This window comes from Aplidium turbinatum, chromosome 2 (assembly GCF_918807975.1).
Source record: "Aplidium turbinatum chromosome 2, kaAplTurb1.1, whole genome shotgun sequence".
NCBI lineage: Eukaryota > Metazoa > Chordata > Ascidiacea > Aplousobranchia > Polyclinidae > Aplidium > Aplidium turbinatum.
In genome coordinates, this window is record NC_137473.1 from 14,312,870 (window position 1) to 14,335,745 (window position 22,876).

Below are 22,876 nucleotides of genomic sequence, written 5' to 3' on the forward strand. Positions count from 1 at the left end.
GTGCGATTGATCCAAACTTGTCTGGCAGCCCTTCTTAAAAACTGACTAGGCTTGAGTGCTGGCCAACGTTCGATTTTTATGTCAAAAACTAAGTAATTTATCATTAAAAACTCTTGCGCTGGTTTAATTAAATTGATTTATACCGATACAACACACGCTAATGCAGAAAAGTTAAAAAAAACAATTGAATTTAAAACAAAAAAATTTTAGGACAAACTTTGAACCGATTTGACAATGGGCAGCAAACAAGATGTTACACAATAGAATGTAAAACAATTAATCCACATGGCTTACTAATCGTTGTTTGATAAATTTTCTACCGTACTGTACTTCAATTGCTTCACTGGATAATCATTTACTTTCCTCATCTCTATTCTTCCAAAGCTGAGGCTGGCGAGTCAATTGCTTGTTTGCTACATGCGGCAACCGCAGACTTGGATGCTTTTTATGGGTTTCTTTGAGTTGTTCTGTCTTTGCGAATTCTTTACCAATTTCAAAAATTTTTGGACCGAAATGACCACAATTAAATTTCTTTCTTAATTTGTCAAAAATTAGCTATTCTCCAGACCTAAGTTTTTCTTTAATCCAATTTATATATTTAGACATGGAGAGCAAAATATTTGCTGCTTACTTTGTAAAAAGCGCGGGAAAAAAAAAAAAAAAAAAACTACTACCATTCTACCAACCTTGAATGAAGAAATTTTTCCTTTAAAGTGGAGTTTTTCAGCACTGCTCAGTGCTCAGTGTTCACATAGTGAATAAATGCTTTATAATGCTTTTCCTGACAAGAATAAAGTTTTACCCATATTCCCACAATGCAGGATAAAGATACAAAACAAACATCAAAGATGAAAACTTATTTTATTTGAGAACTAGGCCTACTGTGTTTTGAGATAAAAAGAAATTGACCTCTTGTCGTTACGCACCAATAAAACCATGATGCAAACTTTAATTTTTTTTTATTGGGCAGAGGAAAGATTGACGAAAAGTTAGGCAAAAACAAAAAAAGTGCTAAAGTCTCAAAGTTCTGCAAACTAGTTCAAATTGGATGGATTAAGTGCAACCAATAACCATACTTCTTTTAAACATGTCTATGACAGCACAATGGTGTGATTAAGGGAAAACAAACATGACTATGACGTCACAAAGGATTATTGAATCTCTTCAGGGAAAATAAAAAAACATCAAAACGTTTCCATCTTTCACTACATTTAAATGTGATTTGGGCTAAAAGTTGGGACCTTAGCACTACACTGCTTTTGCCAAACTTGTCATCAATCTTTCTTCTACCCAATTATTTTTTTTTTTAATTTACGCACCATGGTTTTATTGGTGCGTAACGACAAGAGGTTAATTTCTTTTTAGCTCAAAAAGTAGTAGCCAAAACTTGTTTTAATATTCATAAACAGATAGCCCACCCCATAAAACATGGGGGTAGAGCTAAAACTTATGTAAATATGTTGAGCGGTTCTTGAGATATGGCCGTTTTTCTATTGCTCCTTATCTATAAAGCCACTTAGTGGCTAAGGTTATTTCACTTATAACTCGAGAACCGCTTGTGTGATTTTCATCACGTTTGCACCAAATGCACATCAACTGGAACAATCTCTTGACGTTGTACTGGTAATGGTGTGGTGTGCTGGTGAAAAGTGCCTTTGTGAAGTAGAGAAACAGGACCCTGACCACCTGGTCCTAACGTAACATGCCCATTAACCAAAATCGCAGGTGGCTTCGAAACTGTACACGAGTGTGGTACTGCATTTAACAACTGGCTGAACCAAATTACAGACAATACTTGAGATGTGCCAACCATAGGACACTGTGTTACTATTTGAGACGATGAGAAACCTTTATGGCTCGTGTGTTGAGACTTGAGAGACATATTGTCTCATTTGAAAGATGTTATACGAGTTATGAGACTATTTTTGTTGTTGAAAGAGACGCTATTGCAATGAGTTTACCCTAATTGCTGCATATTGTGACATTTAATAAAAAAATAGGTAAAAAAAACAAAAAAAACGAATAAAAAACAAAAAAAAAACGTTTTTTTACATCTCTACTCGTAACAATTATTTTTGCTATCAGGAATCCGTCAACAGAGCACATTCGTAACAGTTTCATAGTTTTCTACGGCTCGGTCAGGCCAAGAACTGAACATTCCCAGCCAGAAGAGTTGATGCTTTAGGTCGTTTTAACGTCTGGAGGTTCTATAACGGTATCTTGTTCAACATGGAATTGTTATATGAATTACGCCTTTGAACAAAAACTTTGAACACCTGTTGAACACTCAAATTTTCAGTATTCAAGAAAGTTGTATGGAAGCTGATGGGAAAAACTTTAAACATAAAAAACGTGATTCCTAAATTGCTAATTTTTCCAGCACAATACCTTACAAAACATTTCCCGCTTTGTTCGAAAAATGTTTACTTTAAGCTTTAGTTTAAAACTCCCATCCAAAATAGTTTTTTCAAGAAAAATGCTTTTGAAATCTGATCTTTTCCACGTCTAATGATCAAGGGTTTGAAGTAGAAATTACATCGCATGCAAAAAGCCAAATTAGATAACATACAAAAAAAGATTCTTGATTTTGAATTTTGAGATAACCTACAAATCAATTTTGAGCATAACCCCAAATCTAAACATAAAGATTTAAACATGAGACCATCCGATCAATAGAAAAGTATTTTAATCCTTTCATTTACCCTGATTACACCAACAGTTTTTGCGTAAGGACAACTTCAGGAGCAACTATTAATTTTGTTCAGTGTACTCCATTCAGTTAAAATTTTAAAGAAAACAAAATGAAGAATAGGCCGATATGACTAATCACGTGATCTGGTAAGATAATTACCTCCATTAATGCCATAGCTCGAAAAATGCTAAATATTCATTTCCTTGAGGTAAGTTAATTTGTTTTCATTAACATGTTTTTTGTTTGCCCACAAATTTGAACTTAACAGAGAAAGATGCACATTGTTTTCTCCCAACCAGCACGATAAACAAATTAATAACATTGCAGCAAGACCTGGTAACGTGCAACCATTCTGTCAACAGCAAAATCGTTGAGAAAAATTGAAGTTGCAACTTTTCGAGATTGAACTTGACTGCAATTCTCGTGGCTTTGTTGAACTAAACAAACTTCGTTTGATTTAACCTCTGGTTTCACTGGCTTGAAGTTAACAAAGTTTTTAACTGACGAAGACTGTCAGAAACAGCCTGCAGCCTATCTCTTTAGAAATAGCATAATGAATGCAGTAAGAAGTTTTTTGGTTAGTTGCATTCATGATCGATTAAATTCAAATGCCACTGTCTCAGTGACTTAGTAGTTAGAGAAATGATATGAAAATTGTTATCTTTGGGCTGAGAAAAACTTCTTTGGGAGTTTAATCTAGGCAGTTGCACATACTGGTAGTGACTTTAAATCAGGGGTCCCCAATCACCGGGTCGCGAAAAGGTTGTTACCGGGTCGTGAGAACATACGTGCAAAATGGCGGTCAAGAGTGCGAGTTGGTTGAATGTATGCCCTCAGCCACAGAATAAGTTGATTGCAGTGAAAACAACTGCAGCCATGGAGTAAATATCTAAAAATGAATATCACCTATGACCTGTTGTATATCAAAGCAGTAACGGATTCAAGGAGGGGGCACTCGGTCACGTACCTCCCGTTAAAACCGAAAAAACATTTACATTTTCTACACTTTTGCAAAATTTTTACGCTCGTTTTGCTCGCTCAATTACATGTCATCACCTGTTTCGCTATAAGAATTATACCAAGAAGGAGCCCAGATGTCAAACTTCGTTTTTCCAATTGCCGGTCCGCAAGGCTATTTTCATTTTGAAACCAGTCTGAGAGAAAAAAGGTTGAGGACCGCTGCTTTAAATCACAGGACCAGGGCAGTCAACGAGGTTGTGAATTTCCATTTGTTGTTGAAATATGGCTGCATGCAAATTCTTCCCCCAACTAGTTCAATTAATTATCATTGTTTGATCTTGCCCGTTCGCCTCTGGAGCGTGAGACTCAGGTTCGATACCAGGTTGAGCCAATACCAGAAAAAGGTTACACGCACTGTCACCAAAAGGAAACCCATTATTGTGACATAAGGTTTGAGGCAGCTGGGTGACTCAGAGTTGGTAAAGGCGGTGGTCAAAACTCTTGTAGCATGAATTAGTGGTGCGATACTGACAAGCCCAGCTTCATGGCCGAAACACCATGGTTAGAGTGGTCAGTTAGGCCGGTGGGCTCGGATTCAGGTGTAGGGTTTATTTAAAAAGTTTGACTTGATCTTTCTAGAATTTGTAGCTATTCGTCATACAAGTCAGCTTACTTTTGCATTTAATTCAATGAAAAAAAAAACTTTTTAGCTTATTTCGGGGTTTGAACTAATCTTTTTGTTCGGGCGTGCACTTTTGGGTTCATGGCTGGTTCGTCCCTGGAATATGCGGTTCATGCCGCTCAAAACGTCAGTATGGTCAAAGAATTACAAAACATAGATCGCACCACACTGCTCCCCAACCAATCACAGGAGCAATTTCATCAAAATTGCAACCTGCGTTGACATTATCTGCGGTGAAAAACTTGATTATTATTTTTTTATTAATCCACCGCAATCATGAAGCCGTGAAATGTCATCAGATTTATAATCGAGTTATACGTAATTCTGAGAACGGAAATGTAATGGTTTGAAAGTGGGCGCTGTAAGCAACTGGCCACGCAACTTACTTTGTTTACACCTGTATTCAACAAATGATGCAAAAGGTCGAATTCACGGTTAGTAATTGGATTAACCTACTTATAAAAGTGAAGAGGTGTCACCAAATGTCAGCAGCTTTTGTGATAAAAACTAAATAAAGACCGGTAATAAACGTGTCAACAAAGTTGTCATATACAAGACCAACACCCTGTGCTCAGCCTATCAGACCTTTGATGTGAAGACAAACCATTGACTGCGGTGTGATCACTTGGAGATGTAGTAGGTGCGAAGTTACAAAATGTGGTAGCGACAACATAAATCTGTCGCTCAAAGTTAATCAACCACACCATGAGAAACTGATACAATGCCGCCATTGTCTCGCTGCAATGCCATTACCACTACCATAAACCACAACTTAAATAAATGGCAAAATCGTCATTTCCGTAGGGTGGCAATTGACTAGTAGACCGTATGGTCGTCTCGTTGTCTCCCTGTCGGTAGGGGAACTTGTGTAACTTTTGCATTGTGTATATTACTTGCATATTTCAAACATGTACTATGTTCCAGTTACTGACAAACACTGTAAAGTAAACCATTGATTGATTGAACTTCATAAAGTTGAAGATCTTTTTCAAGACGTTTACAATAATATTTGACTCAATGGCGCCACTTACCGACCACAGCTGCACAGACGACGGGACCGATTTCAGCAAGATTGCTAGAGCCAGCCCGATTGATCGCAGCCAAGCGGAATCGATACTTCTTCCCAGTTGCAAGTTTGTCGATGCAAATCTTAGTCAGATGGTTCGGCAGCAAGTCGTCACCACCTTTCACGTTAGTCCATTCCTCTTCTCCTACCATCTGTTTTTCAAGCTGGAAAAAAAGAAAGCAGTGGTTTGATGAAAGGGTGCAGCTAACCAGATTACAGCTAACTAGAAAAAAAATAAAGTTTTCGGAAACATGATTCCAAAGAACAACTGTTCCCAAAAAAGTTTCCGAAAAAAGCTGACTCAATATCTGAGTCTTTTGCTACTTTCTATCTGTTGTTTATCATGATGTTAGTTTTCTTCGCTTTGATGAAAAATCTCAATCTTTGTATGAGATCGTGCTCACAAAGACAACATAAAGTCCTCTCTTTGTTTAACTTATTTGTGTGATTACTGATTATGCATTTTCTTCCTGTTGGAAAGATAAAAAAAAACCTCTCTCTCTCTATCAGCGTTCAGTTAAAATCGGTTGCTACATTTTTTTTTTGCATCATTAGCACATGCGAAAAAAAAACAATACAAGATTACAATGTGAGCTAGGTTGTTTGCTGATGATGATGGGAGTGACAGAACTGGTCATCAAGTCTGCCACACCCGTGTGGTGTCATGGCTTATTTGAAATGGAACGGTGTCGAAGTTGAACGCAAATATTGATTGATTGATTTGATTGATTGATAGATATATATTACATACAACATAAAAAACAATACACATACGAAATTTAACAGTGCAATATAAAAAAACAGGAATACTAGAAATGATGCAAAAATACAAAATGGCATATACAATATACATACAACACACAACACAGCATACTGGTAAGACAAAAGCGAAAGTAATTAGCGAGATACGGTGAGAATAAGTAGAAGCAGTTTGATGGTACTATAGGCTACCAGTTACTTATACTCAGACATTAAGTGCAGTTTTAATTTTTTAGAAAACATACTAATTGTTTGAACTTTTCTTAGCTGTTCCGGTAATTTGTTCCAAGTGTTTGTTCCAAGAAATTTAAGTGTTAAGTTCCAAGAAAACCACCTTTAGTGACTTGACGAGATAAATAGCTAGCTTGCTGTGCCTATGCGAGGCACCAAACACTATCCCAACACGTTCACACTCTTTACGGGTAGGCTACATTCATGACAAAGGCAGCCAAATGATTGAAGCTCATTTATTTTACTTTCTTGTTGAGTTTCAATCATTGTTAGTATTTTTCACATAGACTACGTTCAAATAAGTGTGAAAGAACATGAAACCCGCCATTGTTCAGTATTGAAACCTTTACCTTGTAGCCATCCAGACCAGCTGCTCCTATTTCGAGAGGGGGAAGCCAGGAAAGCTCCAGGCTCTCGTCAGTTGCTGCTGATACGCGAAGTCCGCTCGGCTCCGTACATGGAGCTGTTGACAATAATAAGAGCAGGCATTTACAAAGGCAAGCAATGTAGCCTTTTGTGATTTGTTGAAGGAACACTTGCACAATCTGATGGAAAAACTTAAATCACCAGGAAAAACCAATGCCTATCCGAAACAAGAAGGAACAAAGGAGCACGTTTGAAATACGTTGAAAAATTCAATTCCAACCTAACGGTGTGAATGGAATAGAAGCTTGACTTGGTTCACCAAAGCCGACTTCATTGACAGCTCGAAGGCGAATCTGGTACTCGGTGCCTTCAATCATGCGCCTTGCTTCGTATTCGGTGTACACGTGAGGTTCAACGTTGAGCCGAATCCAGCGTTCAGACTTGGTCTTTTTACGTTCAAGCAAGTATCCTGTAAGTTAGTTTGATCAGTACGCACAAAATGTCGTTTTTACCTTGTTTTCACGTTGTTAGACGTTGAAAACGAATGATCGCCTTTCACCACCTCAAAGCAAGCGTAGGCTATCACTAACCTTACGTTGAGCAGGCTATGACAAGATCGAATCACTGTGACGAGTTAAAATGCTGACAAAAAAAAGACTCAAGATTCGGAAAAATCTCTTTAAGTGACTTTTTCGGAAGGTACGTTTAACAAGGTTGAAAAATAATGACTGTTAATACGGACAACAAAGTTATACTCTTCACTCTTCATAACTGGTGTTTTGATGAGTTGCAAATAATTGATTACATGCCGCCATCCAACACTTAGAATGTTTTGACCATACAATGGTTAAGGTTTTATAGTGTTGCGAAACAATCAGGACAAAAATAAACCGACGCACGAGACGTATTTCCATCTAGGGGCCTACTACTGCAAAAAAAACACAATATCATAAAGCACTTCATAAGAGTACAAAAAGGTCTTTTTGGCAGATTCGCCGTATAGAAAATACAAAAAACGTTTTGTACAATGCAATAATAGAGTAAGACGTCTGCTAAAAACCTACCTTTGATTGGGCAGCCTCCATTACATGAAGGCTCATCCCACTTTGTGTAACATGTTTCCGCTGTTACGTTTGATATTTTCGGCGTACTTGGTGCATCAGGTACATCTACAGTAGATGGAGAATCAAATACAGCTAATCAAGCCGTCACTATCTGATTTGTCTCACTGACCGTTTCAGTTTGGGATCTTGAACTAGCAGACTTAATGATTTTCACCTGAACCAGTGAATTTTGTAAGTTAAAGTCCTCCAGTTTTTATGTGTTTTCTTTTGGCTATTTTGCATTGAAATAAATCGCTAGACAACTTGTAATGTTTATATCTTTTCTGCTTGTCCATCAGATAAATACAGAATGCTAAAATTTTACTAAACTTGAAAATTTAATAAGACGTTTTCGTAACGTTTTAAAAAAAATTAGCAAATTTTTATTATGCAATGTTTTATAAGCTATTATAACCGCACAAACAAGATGTTTAAAAAAAGAAAATAATCATTTCATGCAACAAAGGAGATGTTAGGGTTAAACACATGATGCAAAATCGCTGTATGTTTTACTGCAACGTTTAAAATATTCTACATTGGTGGCAAACCTAGTACAAATATGCAAAAATTAGTTTAGCGTGTGACATACAAACTTTTGTGCATAAAGGCTAAGTGAAACAGCTCAGCAATGCAATATAATCCCTCTTCCAAAACTGATTCGTTCATGATGAAGTAATAAAATATCAAAACCCACTCTGCTTTTGTGATGCATGCAGCATTAGGGAAATCGTTCCACTAGAGAGATTTAGTTACAGGCTATAGAACTTTCAAGAAGTTTTAGGAGGCTGGTTTTGTTTAGGTGATTTCACTCTCAGTGCTGCTTTCGACTAGAAAAGATTGGTTGGAAAGCCGTTTCCGCCGATTACCAATCGCTGCGCTAATTTGTGTGTCCTCTTTGGTGTTCGTGGGGGTGCATTGCAGAGAGCATAATCCCAGCTAGCAAAAACCCTTTTCACATGTAGGCTATTCATCATCAATAAACATAAACTCACGTAAATCCAGAAAAAAATGCGGCCAATTAGGCGTTTCTGATCATAAATTTTTGAAATAACTTAATTTCTTTCCACCATGAGATAAGAACGTTTGAGCAATGTGAGAAAACCTAAAGACTTTGAAATATACCAACTGCCGTGATTATGAAATCATGCAACGACTTGAAGATCGAAGAAGGGACATAGTTGTACTGCCACCTTGCGGCATAATTGTTTGACAGCGATGAACAATTGAAAGCGCTAGTTCACTACAAAGACTTGATGAATTTCGTCAAAGCTCGATTTTCCGTCCAGTTCAAGTCGATGAACGAAATACAGTTTCAGCGAAACACAAATTTCATCAATGAATTAATAATTTGGAAGTAACTGTTAAGTTCGAAATTGTCAAAATAAAACAAAAGCAACAAAAGAATGCAAACCAAAAAGAAAAGCAACAAAAAAAGACTGTCGATATAAAACGTCACACCACACAGCAACCGATGCACACAGCGCTTCTACTTCCTCCACTTCTTACCAACAACGGTTATCTTAAACTGAATGAGTTGACGTTTGATATATTCCGAGTCTGCACCCTCCTGCTGTGTTTTATCCCACACAAGGTCACAATAATAGTCATCGCTATCGTTTAACTGAGCTGCCATTACATAAAGCGATGTTATGCCTTGCTCTGCACTTGTGTTGATCCACATTCTTTTTCCAGTGGCGGGGATGGACGTTTGCTTGCCATCCTAGAACAGGTCGATTACGGCGTGTAAGAATTTTGTTTCTTTATGAATAGACAACGTTTAAACAAATCTTCTACGTGTTTGAAACAATTGAAGTGCACGACATCACGCAAAGTTATGTTGAAATTCTCGGTCAATTACTTCGTTGATTCATTGATGCAACGTAAAGAAGACGGACTTCTCCAGCTGGATCGAATCAACATTTATTTCTGAACATCGGTAAAAATAAAAAGGACGTTTGGCCAAAGCCCCAGTTTTATAAAAGAATTAGTTTTCTTTTGACGGAAAGCTAAAATTCACCACATTAAATCTAATTTCACAGGCCTTGATGCTGCAGTAAACAGTGGGACTTTCACCGAATTTTTAAGTGAAAAAGTAAAAATAATGAAAATTCTCGTAAAAAACTGAAAAGGCTTCTAGCGATACTAAAGTTGACGACCAACATATAGTTGATGCCTGGGTTGATATTAAAAGTTCCAGAATATTCGTTTCTGTTTTCAAAATCCAAAGTCGAGATAAGTTCGGTTGGAATCTAATTCAAAGTAAAACAGTTTTGGGTGTAACAACAAATTCTTCGTCGACCGTTGTAGTAAACCGCGAAGGCCATGGTTGAAAGCCTCTGCGATGCATGACTTGTAGCCTAGTGTAGCTCATGTTCTAAAGCTGGTGTCTTGACCTTTAAAGAAAGCTAAAGACCTTGTTGTGAAGTACGCGAGACATATGAAACAAGCGCTTACAGTGACCGTGTAAATGCTACGTAGACTTGTAGAGTGCAGACTAACATGCATCTTGCATATCGAGATAAAGTGAGATCTACTGGTGTTAGATAAGCGGGTGCCCTTTTGAGTGTTGATTGATCGATTGCTCATACCAATGACTTTTACGGTGAACGTGGCTGCCTCGGTGCCTTCTTCGCTGCTCAACGAGAGCGTGTAATCTCCCGAGTCACTACGTCGTGATTTGTCAATGATCAGGCTGCTGTATTTACCACTCGCAGCTGTATCGCTGCGGACTCGCAGCTTGCTGCTGCCCTCTTCAATCAACTGTGCAATACATACCAAGTCAGAGTTATAAATCAAGATCAAGTTTTAACAAACTGAAGGCCCATAACCTTAACCTAGGGAAGCGAGTGCTTCCCAACATTTTATGGTACTCCAAATACATATGTTTTAACACTTCTACAATTTTAATTCTGCGAGTAATAAAAAAGCACCACAATCAGTAGCCTACAAAACATGGGTCATACTGAACAAAGCTATCACCAGTAATACATACTCGGCAGTGGCGTATTTAGAAAGTTTGTTAGGGGGGGGCCAAGACATTGTGTCAGTCAGCCGCATAGCGGCTGACTCAGCGGCTGGAGGCCAATAGGGGTAGTCTCAACGGTAGTAGGCTACATGGAAAACTCAAATTTGGTGAAAATGGTTGTTAATTGTTTCAAATTTTTTCTACTTGGGTAAAAATTAGACTTGTTTGATCGTTTAAATAGGGGGAGTAGGCTATACCAAAATGTCATATGATGCGTCAGAATTGGGGGAGAGGGTGAGTTGAAGCCGTCAGATAGGAGGGGAGGGGGTCCAAAATCAAGAGCGAATCCGTAGAAGTAAGTTAATGTTCCAATCAATGAACCAACAAAAGATATCAAACACTTCAGAACATAAACAATAAGTTAGTCCTTCCGACCTCGAATAGCCTACCTTTTGAACATTCTCGGCGATTCGCAATGACAATTTACAGTTTAATGCGATGGCTGCGCTTGGCAAATATATCAATGACTGCATCATACTCGAGTATAATATCCTTGTTTAAATACATCTGAGCTAGTAGACCATCCAAACGTGGCTCGGTCATGGTCGTGCGGTAATAATTTTGCAGGTAGGCTACTTTAGTGAACTGAAACATCGCTCATTGGAGGCAGTTGTAACTGGAAGCGTAGCAAAGATTCGAAGTAATTTATAGATAATTGCCGAGTTATTCAACAGCTTGACACGCATCCACAAAAGTCGCATGTCTTTTATCCACAGAAACTGCAAGCCAATTCGCTCTTAGTAATTTAATAGTAGCTGCAAAGCAATTGCTTGGTTCAACATCCAGCATTTCATGGGTAGGCATGGTAGAAGTCGAAAATCTTGTCGGTCAGGCAGTCCTCATCTTCTTGAATCAATGAAGGCAGATATATCATGTGCTGACTTTAAAAGCTAGCGAGCAGTGCTCATTGGATCTCTCGTGAATTTGTGCCATGCAATTGTCAAGAAAAGGAAGAAAAACTGTTTGTTTGAAATAGATCTCCGCGGTTTCAGCTGGAATGTTAGGTCAATGTTGTTGTCTAGGTGCTCTCCGCGGCATTCGGATTTCTTCGCCAAAAACTGAGCAAGTCTTGCCAAAAACTGAGCAAGTCTTGCCAAAAAGTTGGTGAAAAAGCCTATTATCGCCCCTTAGGTCTTGTGACACAGTTGCGCAGGATGAATCACCCAAGCAATTATGTCTTGCGCTACAACTTTTTTTGCAAAATTTATGATTTTTTTTTACCTGATCATTAGGGGGAGGCCATCGCCTCTTATCCTCCCCCCTAAATACGCTACTGATACTCGGTATAGCAAAGCTACCATCTATTAAACTATTGTACATTACATAGTGTATAAGTAGCATGAGTAACACTATTGGAAAAGTGTTCGGAAATAAACTTCTGTGTCTGGGAATAAAATATAGGCCCCAACTACGACTCTGTACTCAGCCAGCAAAGGAAGCTTTTAAGAAACTATTTGCTGACTGCGCTGTGTCAAACACGTTGGCCTTGTGTTTTGCTTCAAGTTGCGCTGATACAATGAAGCTGCAACGTGAATGTGACAAAGCACCCCAGACCATCAGCTCTTTTTTGCATTGATCTAACGTCCACAAACGTTAAATCGATGTAACAAAGGACTGTTTTGCTAGCTAAGCTCAGACATAGCTGCCAAGGGCCATGTTCTTTAATTAGATTTCACGGCAGCCACGTCTGCTTCTATATATAGGATAGTTCATGCAAGTTACATAAATAACTAAACACAACTTTAATCTTGTTTAGATCCGTATACAAGAGAAAAGAAACTTCGAGTCGGGGCGTGACAAAGTAGCAAAAAAATCTGAAAGCAATTGAAATGTTTGCAAAACATATTTAACTGTTCTTTTTTTTTTTTTGTAAATTGGCCTATAAACTGCATATAAAACGAACAGGCGGTAACGCGACAAAAAAGTGTATTGGGCCAACTACAATGTTAAGCAGAGCAAATCCAAGGGAATAAAGTTAATCTTTATCGACGAAATCTGAGGAGTATGTTTCACTCCAACCTATGATTTTTAAAAGGTTCTTATTCAAAGAGAATTATGTATTAATTTCAAGTATTTTTTTGAGTCTTATAATTCTTTCTACTTAATTCAATACAGTGCAAACGTTCTATTTTTTAAATTACATTGTCATATTTATAAAGCAATACAAGACAAATATATTTACATCAAAACGACGATAAGCTACATCAAAATGCACAAAGCGTCATCAACTTTTTAGTGTTGATATGTCTACCTGTCCGCTTCGCTTTCTAGTTTAGTGCTGGCGCTGGCTTTATTCAAAGAAATACAGAGTCTTAATTGTAAAATACAGACCTGTAATAGCACAGTACAGGCCTAGCCACAAACCCTACCTTTGGTCCTTTTTTCCACTCTGGAATCGGAGCTGGCTCACCAGATATGGGAATGTCAAGTTTCAATTTATGACCAGCCCTAATCACAATAGCCCGATCTTTGAGCGAGTGGTCCAAGTAGATAGTTGGTGGAGCTGAAGAATAAATACAAGGATAAAGCTAAAGGATGAATTATCCAAAATAATCGCACTCAAAATTTACATTCAACTCAACAAATTTTCGAATTGTAATTATGTCGATTGACAAAGCGATTTTCTGCACTGTGTGCAGGACTGTGCTTACAAACCTTAGAAAATTGACTGCAACGACAGTTTAAGTTGTTGGAATAGCTGTCCGAACTTCCTCGGTACTTTTTTAATTTAGCAAAACATGGAAAACATACATAACAAATACAACAAATTTAGACCATAACCTCCCCTTACCAACCATGGATTTAAACCAAAATTAATTTGCAACTGCAACAAACTTTTTCAAGATAAAACGTGAGGTTAGTGCAGACCCAATAACCACTCGTCATCACAAACAAAGACTGCAACATATCTAAGGACTAAGGAGCAACGTAAAATTTTACGTGATTCAATATTGCTTTAGCGTAGCAAGTTGACGACTTTTCTACAAATTTGACATTTATCTTGTATACATCGTTTCAACGTTGCAAGACGAAGAAACGATAAACAACGACAATTTTTTGCTTGCTGAGGGATCAGTATCGTTGTTAAAGACTGTGTTTCTCGGCAGTCGAGTGTAGCAAGAATTGACAGCGATAGACACGTGTTTCGCCCATAAGGCTGCGCTCATCAGTATCGCACCACTAATTCATGCTGTAGTCAGGTAGTGCTGACGCCAGGAACCTCCTTCTCAACTGTTGTTAAACCCTGTTAGATCAAGTTTTGAAAACTTAACAGAACAAAAATTCAATACTTTAATATGATTTCAAACAAAAGATATACAAAAATGAATAGAAAAATTATTTCAAATACAAACCAAACCCACCTTTCTTACGTTCCACTGTGACATGTCCCCCAGTCATTTCAAGCGCAGCAGTGATGCTGCATGTTTTTTGCTCGTCAGCCACAAATGTGTATTCTCCTTGGTCGCTATCTTGGACTTGGTTGATGATCAACTTGCGGGACTTTCCTGTCTAATGTTTGTAACAAAGTCATCACACATTCCGAAGAAGAAGAATTTAAACTTCAAACTGTTGATTGAAAAGCGAGTACTTTTCTTTTCATTAAAACAGTGGCATTCCTTGCAACTCTCGGACGGAGATTTCCATTAAACAACGTTAAAAAGGTCGCAACTACGTTAAAATCACTATTTCTTGAGTATGGTAGAATCTAAAGGAAATGCTAGTTGCCTGTTTACAATCAAAATCTATTCAAAATCAACAGGCTAACACACAGCACCGCAACAAAAAGTACATCTGTTTTTGTTGCAAATAAAGTGCTTTGGGCTGCGCTGCTTTTTTACATGTATGGCATGTGAGATCATTTGTCGTCCAGCAGTTGAAGAATTCACTCGTGTATGGAGAAAAGAAAAATTGTTATTTTACTTCAGTAATTTTGATCCGATCATCTCCTTTCAAAGGCTCGCCATTTTTCAGCCAATTACCCTTGGTTTCTTCTTTAGAAACTTCGCAAAAGAACTCCGCTGTGTCTTTGAAGTTCACCTAAACGTTCAATGTAACGTATAGTTTCTTTTCTTGCATTTAAACAAAAAAAAGGTGGTAAAATTAGTCAGCTACGATGAAAACTTCTGTAAGTCAACAGACGACAAATAGTTTTTGTTGAATAAAGCATAAATAGCAACTTGGCTTTCTATTCTAAACTAAAGGCTATGACAACAGTAAATAACTGCATTCACTTTGAGGTCCGAGAATGGACGAACGATAGACACCACTGCTTGCACCATCAATTCCGCACAACTGGTTCCTCCGTTTACCATAAACTGGTAAAACCCTTCATCTTCTGGTTGACACTGAAACAATTTAAATTTGTTGTGAGTTCGGGTTAAACTTTTGAATTTCATTTCTTTCAATAGCTACTATGAAATTTATTCAGACACTTTGATTTGAAGTTGTGCTTTAGTGAAGAGGTGGGATGGCGCAGCGGATAAGGCATTTGTTTTCCCATCATACGATCCTGGTTCGACTACCAGCTTAGGCTGGCTGTTGAAAAACACCACTCACTTCTACCATCTCTTGTTCTACGCAGGGTGTAATAAATGGAGTGAAAAAAAGCAGCCGAGAGTACAAAACTGGCCACTCTGCTCTCGTTAGCACGGAATGCTTAGCATAGTGAAAACAGCAAAGAGATGAACAGAATGAAGCTATTTCCACCTTAGATATGAGAAGATTAACTCTTGCTCCTTCTTTCTTCACTTTAATCCGGTCATTGAGCAACAAGTCACCGCCATCTTTCAAAATGCGAAATCTTGCATGTTCGCTTGACATCTGAGAGTAGAAATAAGTCGTAAAACGTGTTCTGTTCTCACAAAAAGAAGGAAACAAGCCAGAGACAAACATTTCCGTTTGTCACTTCAAGTCCTCATGAAAATTAAGGGAATGCATCTTTTCATTCGGCTACGTAGTCGAGTGGTAAAAGCTCTCATTCGACGTTCGAAAGGGCACTGGTTCGACGCCGTTCAACAGTATGTAGCTGTATCTTTCGCAAGACATGCCTGAAGATAAACACTAAGATTGGCTTCCTTGTCTTCCACTTCACTTAATCTAAATCTTCAAATCTACAGGGTGTAAGCCTGAATATGACTAAAAACCCTATTCATTTAACGAGCTTAAGATCAACGAGTCTTCACTGACTACAATAACACAATACAAGTATTTGAATGATGTAAAAGCAACGTTTGATAGCTGAAAGTGTTTGAAAGTATCTGAACCTTAACGTTTGAAGGGTTATATCAATTCACGATCATGGGACATTAGGAACAACACAAACTACTTTGCTCGCAAAGCTTTCAATGAAACTCCTACGACCCCTCACAAACAAGTGTTAACTTTCATTGCGTTGGGTGTTGAGATGTTACGTAGACTTACATAGATGAACTAAACTACTACTCTTCGTAGTATTTATGTTATTGTACGTTCCTTTTTACGTAAATCTACACATTAGTTGTTAAAAACGAGCTCTAATAACAATACCAATTTCAAATTAACAAAAGATTCAAGAGAAAGTATTTCTGTAGAGTCTTTTCAACAATCGAAAGGGCGCCGGTTCGACATCACTCAAGAGCATGCGGCTGTGGTTTTGGCAGGACACTCAAAGGCATGCCTGAAAGCGGACACGAAGATGGCTTCCTTGCCTTTCCGTCCACTTAATCTAAATCTTCAACCACCGGGAGTAACCCTGGATACGACAAACAACTGTGGTGAAGAAATTAGTTAGTTAAAGCATTATGACGTTAATACATTTGAAAGTGTACGAAATGTGCATTAAGCTGCAGTTCTAAGGTAGGCTACATCCAAATGTTTTTCAGCGATTAATAAAGACCACTTTTTAAAATCCATTATATTGTTGTTATGTAAAACACATATACTTCGTGCAACATAAGCTACTAACTTCAGCGTGAAATTCCGCATCTTCATTGCAGTTGAGCTGCAGATCTTCGAATCCCTTCAGCAGTGTTACAGGGGGCTCTAAAACAGAAAAACTTTAAACAACATCTCGGTATTATGTCTGAAAACTATAATGTGAAATCTGGTTACAGCTGTCTGTTTGAGGCTTCCTAGAAATTTCTGCTTAGACTAAAAATGAATAAAAATAAAAATTCAACAACACATTATAGTATGTAGGGATACATCAAGGCCTCTCTCATGTTGATAAACACTGCACCTAACACTACGAGTTCCTTAGGTACACCACTTTTTTAAGCCTTTCTTGTGACAAATTGACGGTTTTTACTAAAAGAAAATTGCCGAAAGTTGATACCAGAGTAAAAACAAGAAGTGTTTTTGAAAACTTCACTAATGATGCAACCTTTGAGGTTTGTAACAAGAGCCATGCAACATCATTGATGACGTGTGACCAAAGCTACCAACAAAAATAAAACAATGCTAGTAGAAGCATACTGGAAGCGTAGTGGCCTTCAAGTTTTGTTCAAATAGTTGAAATACTTGGTGTGGTGGTGTTTTAAAAAACAAAGCAAGTGTTTTTTAAAGCTGCATGGTGTAAGATAAAAACTTGTTACTTTGAAAAACCACAAATGTCGGATCGCTGTAAAAATACCATAAATAGCGGTGTTAAAAACAAAACAAAAAATATTACCTTGAACAAATACTTCGCAGGATGTGGCGTCTTTTCCGACCACGCATGAGAAACAAGCGTCGTCATCTTTAGTGGGATGATCAATGATCAGATAACGTTTGTTGGCTGAAGAAAATGCGCAAGAAAAGATTATAAGGTTGTAACATTATTTGGACATTCGCTAATGGATTAGACAAGTTTGAACTCTTTTGGTACATTCAATGTCGTTTTTAAAGGAGTTAAACAAATTGTTTATGGTATATCAAAGAGCTTTAAAGCTTTAGTCTTACAACGTTAAGATGACGACTATTTGAGTTAAAAAGCGTTATTTTTAAGTTGATTTACACATGTTAACCATAGCGTGCAAACAAAAACTGTCAGAATATTAACCTTTCAATTAAAAAAAATAGATTAAAAGATCGATGATAAAATGTCCAGCATTTTGTAAGATGCACATTAAAATAAAGCATTTTTTTGATATTAAGCTTCACAGAAATTCACTCATTCAAAGAAGCTTAGCATTCCTCGCAGTGTTTAACACCGCCCTTTTGAAACTTTACTTTTAGATTATGACAGAACCAGTAAGCAGTGAAAACCTTTTGTAACAATTTGATATGGTTTTCCAGGAGTAATTTCTTCGCCATTCTTCTGCCACTTGACAGTCATCTGTTCATTAGCGACCTCAGCTTCAAGAACTATTTTCTCTCCAAGATTTGTCGACATGGTTTCTGGAAGCTTTTGAGCGAACGCTAAAAGACATGTTAAGTAACTTTTCATCTGCAATCTCTAAACCAGTTGTGCGCTTAAGTTTGTTGTGAAACCTGGCAAAGACTTTCTGTTATATGAATTTTATTGAGTGATACAACAGTTACCAACTGGTACTTTGCTTGACCAACATTGCTCGGTACATGGCCACCTAAAGATATGGCCTGATTTGTCACATTTTGCAGAAATTTCCAGGTTTTTCTAACTTTGGGCGAACGTTTAAATAAATTTTTCTAAAATTTAGATTTTTACGCTTTCTTTATTCTTTTCCCCAGATGACACAATAGGTTTTATGTTTTAACATCCTCACATGTTGAAAAACAAAGAAAATTTGATTTCGAAGATTTTAGTCAGACTGTTAATTTTCAATAACAGTCTGATTTTGTGTTTTTCAACTTACTTTTTCTCATTTGCTACTGCTTCTCCAAGGCAACAAAAAAGTTTTATGTCATTAGGAAACCGCAAAAAGTAAAAACATCTCAAAAAATGTCAGTCAAGCACTAGCAGTAGCTGTAATCAAAATCTGCAAAATGTGACAAATCAGGCCACATCTCCAGGTGGCCATGCTCGGTATTGATCTGAACGTTGAAGGAAATTTCTTTCGTCCGTTTTATAGGTATGTTGCTTTAATTGTGTTCTGGTCTACATTAGTTTGTAATAGCACTGTGCCAGATGACCACGCAGTGCAAAATAATTTGAATTTATTTTTTGATACAAAATAGTGTGAGTTTGTTTCCATAAATCAATACACAGTCAAATCATAGAAAATCTGTTTGGAAAGTGGTCTCATGTCCCACACCAAGTTCTGTCGGTTTAAACTATTTGTGTCGAAAAAAAACATAACGAAAAAACATTTGTCTCTCTCCAATGTCTCAAAATTATGTTACATAGGTTTCTCTAAAAAGGATAAAGTCAAACCAACATTGGAGTCAGACATATTTTAAATGTGTATTTCCAAAGGTCACAAATTGCCATATATTTCTAAGGAGACACGGAAAAAAGTTTCTTCCCAAATACAGAAAAAAGCTACGAACTCACATGGGCACTTTTTGTTCGTACTTTTACTGATATTTGACAGTCTTCGTAGCATCGCCCTCATGTCAAGAATCCCGAACTTGAAAGCAATTGACTCATACTCTCGAGTGGAAGCGGTCTTCAGCATGGACCATACATCGAGACGCGTTATTCCAGTGTTATCTTTCTTGAGTCGTTCACTGATAGTAGTAGTAATTGTTTATTTAACGTTAGAAATACGTTGTTTTGAAATTAGTTGTTTAAATAATTTAAATTGGAAGCTTAGCTACATAGCAGTTGGTTGATTAAAAAATGATTTATTTTCGGACTGAGAGAGCAGCTTTAAGTACATTTTTGGAAGCTCCATGTGTATGTGGCCTATAGTAGGCTAACTGTAGAAGGTTCAAGCAACTGCTACAAGCCTGGTCACATAGGTAATACTAATAAAAGCTACCCGTGGTTTCCACTGGCAATTAAAATGTTGTGACCTGCACAGTAAATTTTCTTGTAATCGCCAACGTATTAGGAATTTGAATTTAAAAGCTATTTGAAACACTGTTCTATTTCATTCAATGTGTATGTGAACACTGAACAAATCTTCTATACGTTGATTATCTACTCCGTAGGCATGTGATGGGTAACAGCTCTTAAGGCAGCGATGAAGGTTTGCTCCCAGAGATAAAAATGCCAAAAGAAATAAGAATACTACAATGATGTGGATCTGAGCTATATGATCATCCAATCTAACTCTAAAATTTTTAAATCGTAACAATATTTCAGCAAGAAAATCAAATTTATTGCATGAGACGAAACAAAACCAAGCAAACAACTCAATACATAATGACTTTAAAACATAATTAAGAAAAACACGGTAATTGAGCAGCCTACTGACCGCATGTTGGTGTTTACAATAACACATACCAAACCACGGTTTAGTGGTCCAGATTAATGGTTTTTCATGTTTCATAAGCCTAAACTCAAACCACCACAAATCAGGTACAAACGATGGTTTCTCTTTTGCTCTTACCAGAACATACAATCAACCTAATTACAGCATGCAACATCAATTCAACAAGAACACTGCAAACAAAACACATATTTGCCACTCATGAGAGTATCTACCTTGAATTCATCGGGGACAAGCTTTTTTGACTAAAACATTAATGTAGGCTATGTTAGTATTGTTTTGGTAAACTAGCGACTATTATAAAGAAGAGATTTCTTAATTTAGCATGAATACAGTATATTGTATGAATGGCCATTAATTAACTGACGAAAACCTGTTTACTTGAATGTAAAAAGAAACACACTTTCCTTCAAGTGAAATAATATTTCAAAATCTACTACATGAAAGGAAGCTACTAGGCTACTTACACTCGTTTCAAACGATTTCGAAAGTTTACATCCTGCTCTGTGTCCTTTTCGGTTCTGAAAAAAAAAGTAGCCTCGTGTGTATTTTCCATGTGATTTAACCTGTAAAACCGTCTGACAAGCTTATGCTAAATTGGAGCATGTCTGGCAAACAATGAATGATTGAAACGTGTAGATTTAAAATAGGAAAACGGCAACTTTATTGACAATAGTTCACCAGCACACTACGCGATACGTTGAGTACCCGTTGGATTGCACAAAGACAGAATCATAATGTCTTAGATGGACATCTTGCTAATAAATAAAACAGATGTATTTTTATTTTTCACATTGTGAAAGAAAAATAAATTGAACATTATCTTAGTTGTATCGCAAAATAAAAACATACTAATACTATTGATGCAATAGAGTAATGCTCTTATTCGTTTTAGAATATTGTTTTAAGGTGTACTTACGGTATATAACCCTTTTTGATTTCAATTTTGTGTTCCTCAATAATTGGAGCTGCAACATTACAAAATAAACAGTACAGATAGGTCTGATATATCTCCGAGTCAAATGTCAGACTTGTGTACACATCAAAATTTGCAAAAAAGGTTGAATGGAAAACATTGAAAAGCACGCAATCAAATAAAAACATGCAAACAATCAGGCTGGGCGCACCAACAGCAGATTTACTAAGCATCCAATTATGCTTATCGTCTGATTAGTTTATCGAGAATCATTTTGCACAAAATTCATCAATGAGTAATTTGCGATTCTAATGAATGGATTACGCTTGATGCATAAAAAAATAATAAACTGCTTAATCTGATGATTTGTTTAATCGATGAATAATTTGCTGTAGTTTAGAGGTGTACAAGAGCCGAAGTTTTAAAGTATTTAGGAGCCAGAGTTTCGGGTTTCGGCCAAAGTCGGAGTGGAGCCGAGCCTGAAATTCTTGGCAAAACAGGAGCCGGATTGGGACCAAAATCTGAGTTTTTGCCAGACGATACTCTTAGCATAGCCTACAAAAGCGCTGTTATAGATTGTGCTTTATGGTTTGCGCTCGGAGTCGGAATGGAGTTTGGAGTCAATATCCTCAAAATATGTGGAGCAGGAATGGAATGGAGTTTGGAGTTAAAGACATCGGAGTCGGAGTGGAAGTCCAGAAAGCCTGACTCTATACACCTCTGCTGGAGAATGGAGATGCAACAAACCTATCTAGTTTTATTTCACCATTAGTGTGTGATAACTTCCGGAAGCCAAAATGAACTGAGTGGTCATGCCAAGTGTAACTCTTATCCAAAATTTGTTGTAGCAGCACCAGGATCCCAGAGGAAACGAAACGTGGTTTAATTTTTGGAAAGAATTCGGTGTATAAGTCAATAATATATAAAACCTTTGTAAACCCGCGTATGGTGACCCAGACAGGGGCGGATCTAGCAAGTAGTCTTAAGGGGGGGTATTCTAACAAACCGCGACAATGTGTAGGGTTGCATTAATCCGTCTTTGCAAATACACCGTGAATAAAGTTACTTTTCGGTGTTTTAGCGGGGATAATCGACCCAAACTCCCCCTGGATCTAGAGGTAGTTTCTGTATGATTAGTCTAAACAAACGATAAAAGTAAAAAAGAAGCCTACTTTGCAAATCATATGTGCAAACTAATAATAAGCAAAAAGGTTGTATGCAACGTTGAAATAAAGTGCATAATGTTTTTAATCTTGTGGTGCATGCGTGTGAAAATGAGAAAGCTCTCAGCTGTGACTACATCAATCCTGCATTTGTCACGTGATAACATACGTCCAACTTTAAGTTGAAAAGAGCATTCGTCTTCTCCTTTCTGAGAAACCGCCTTGACCCGGTACGAACCGGAATCAGCCTGTTTCGGCTGACGGAATTTCAGAAAATGCTCTCCTGTCCGTTCGTTTGACGACATGTCAAATCTGTCTCCTTTTGTCAGCTCGTTCCATTTTCCCTTAATCCACAGCACATGGATGGTATGCAACACATCAACGTGTCTTACCTTGATGCGTGCGGTCACCTCGACACCTTTGATGATTCATACATTTCAAGTTAGATGCAAACGTCAACACTTAAGCAAACTGAAGGTTGAACTGAAGCATAATATTGTTGCATAATAGTTGCGGTTGTAATTGATCAGTATGCGGTGTTGTTATGATTCAACACATTACCTATCAGCCAAACCTACTATCAAACCAAAGTCTGAGGA

At 37.4% G+C, this 22,876-nt stretch overlaps 1 protein-coding gene across 1 annotated transcript in view; it reads right to left on the reverse strand.

The window, feature by feature from the left end:
* LOC145764491 (myosin-binding protein C, fast-type-like) overlaps positions 1-22,876 on the reverse strand; it is a 50,435-nt gene that overhangs the window by 22,242 nt on the left and 5,317 nt on the right. The window contains exons 6-23 of the mRNA XM_082576105.1: positions 22,447-22,695; positions 21,118-21,166; positions 20,666-20,719; positions 20,414-20,443; positions 19,316-19,491; positions 18,109-18,261; positions 17,534-17,638; positions 16,829-16,905; positions 15,592-15,705; positions 15,117-15,230; positions 14,806-14,922; positions 14,247-14,394; positions 13,254-13,387; positions 9,366-9,579; positions 7,821-7,925; positions 7,037-7,225; positions 6,741-6,853; positions 5,366-5,564 (exon numbers count right to left, since the gene is read on the reverse strand). Of these exons, the coding sequence (XP_082432231.1) occupies positions 5,366-5,564; positions 6,741-6,853; positions 7,037-7,225; positions 7,821-7,925; positions 9,366-9,579; positions 13,254-13,387; positions 14,247-14,394; positions 14,806-14,922; positions 15,117-15,230; positions 15,592-15,705; positions 16,829-16,905; positions 17,534-17,638; positions 18,109-18,261; positions 19,316-19,491; positions 20,414-20,443; positions 20,666-20,719; positions 21,118-21,166; positions 22,447-22,695 (2,340 nt within the window). The remainder of the gene's footprint in view (positions 1-5,365; positions 5,565-6,740; positions 6,854-7,036; positions 7,226-7,820; positions 7,926-9,365; positions 9,580-13,253; positions 13,388-14,246; positions 14,395-14,805; positions 14,923-15,116; positions 15,231-15,591; positions 15,706-16,828; positions 16,906-17,533; positions 17,639-18,108; positions 18,262-19,315; positions 19,492-20,413; positions 20,444-20,665; positions 20,720-21,117; positions 21,167-22,446; positions 22,696-22,876) is intronic.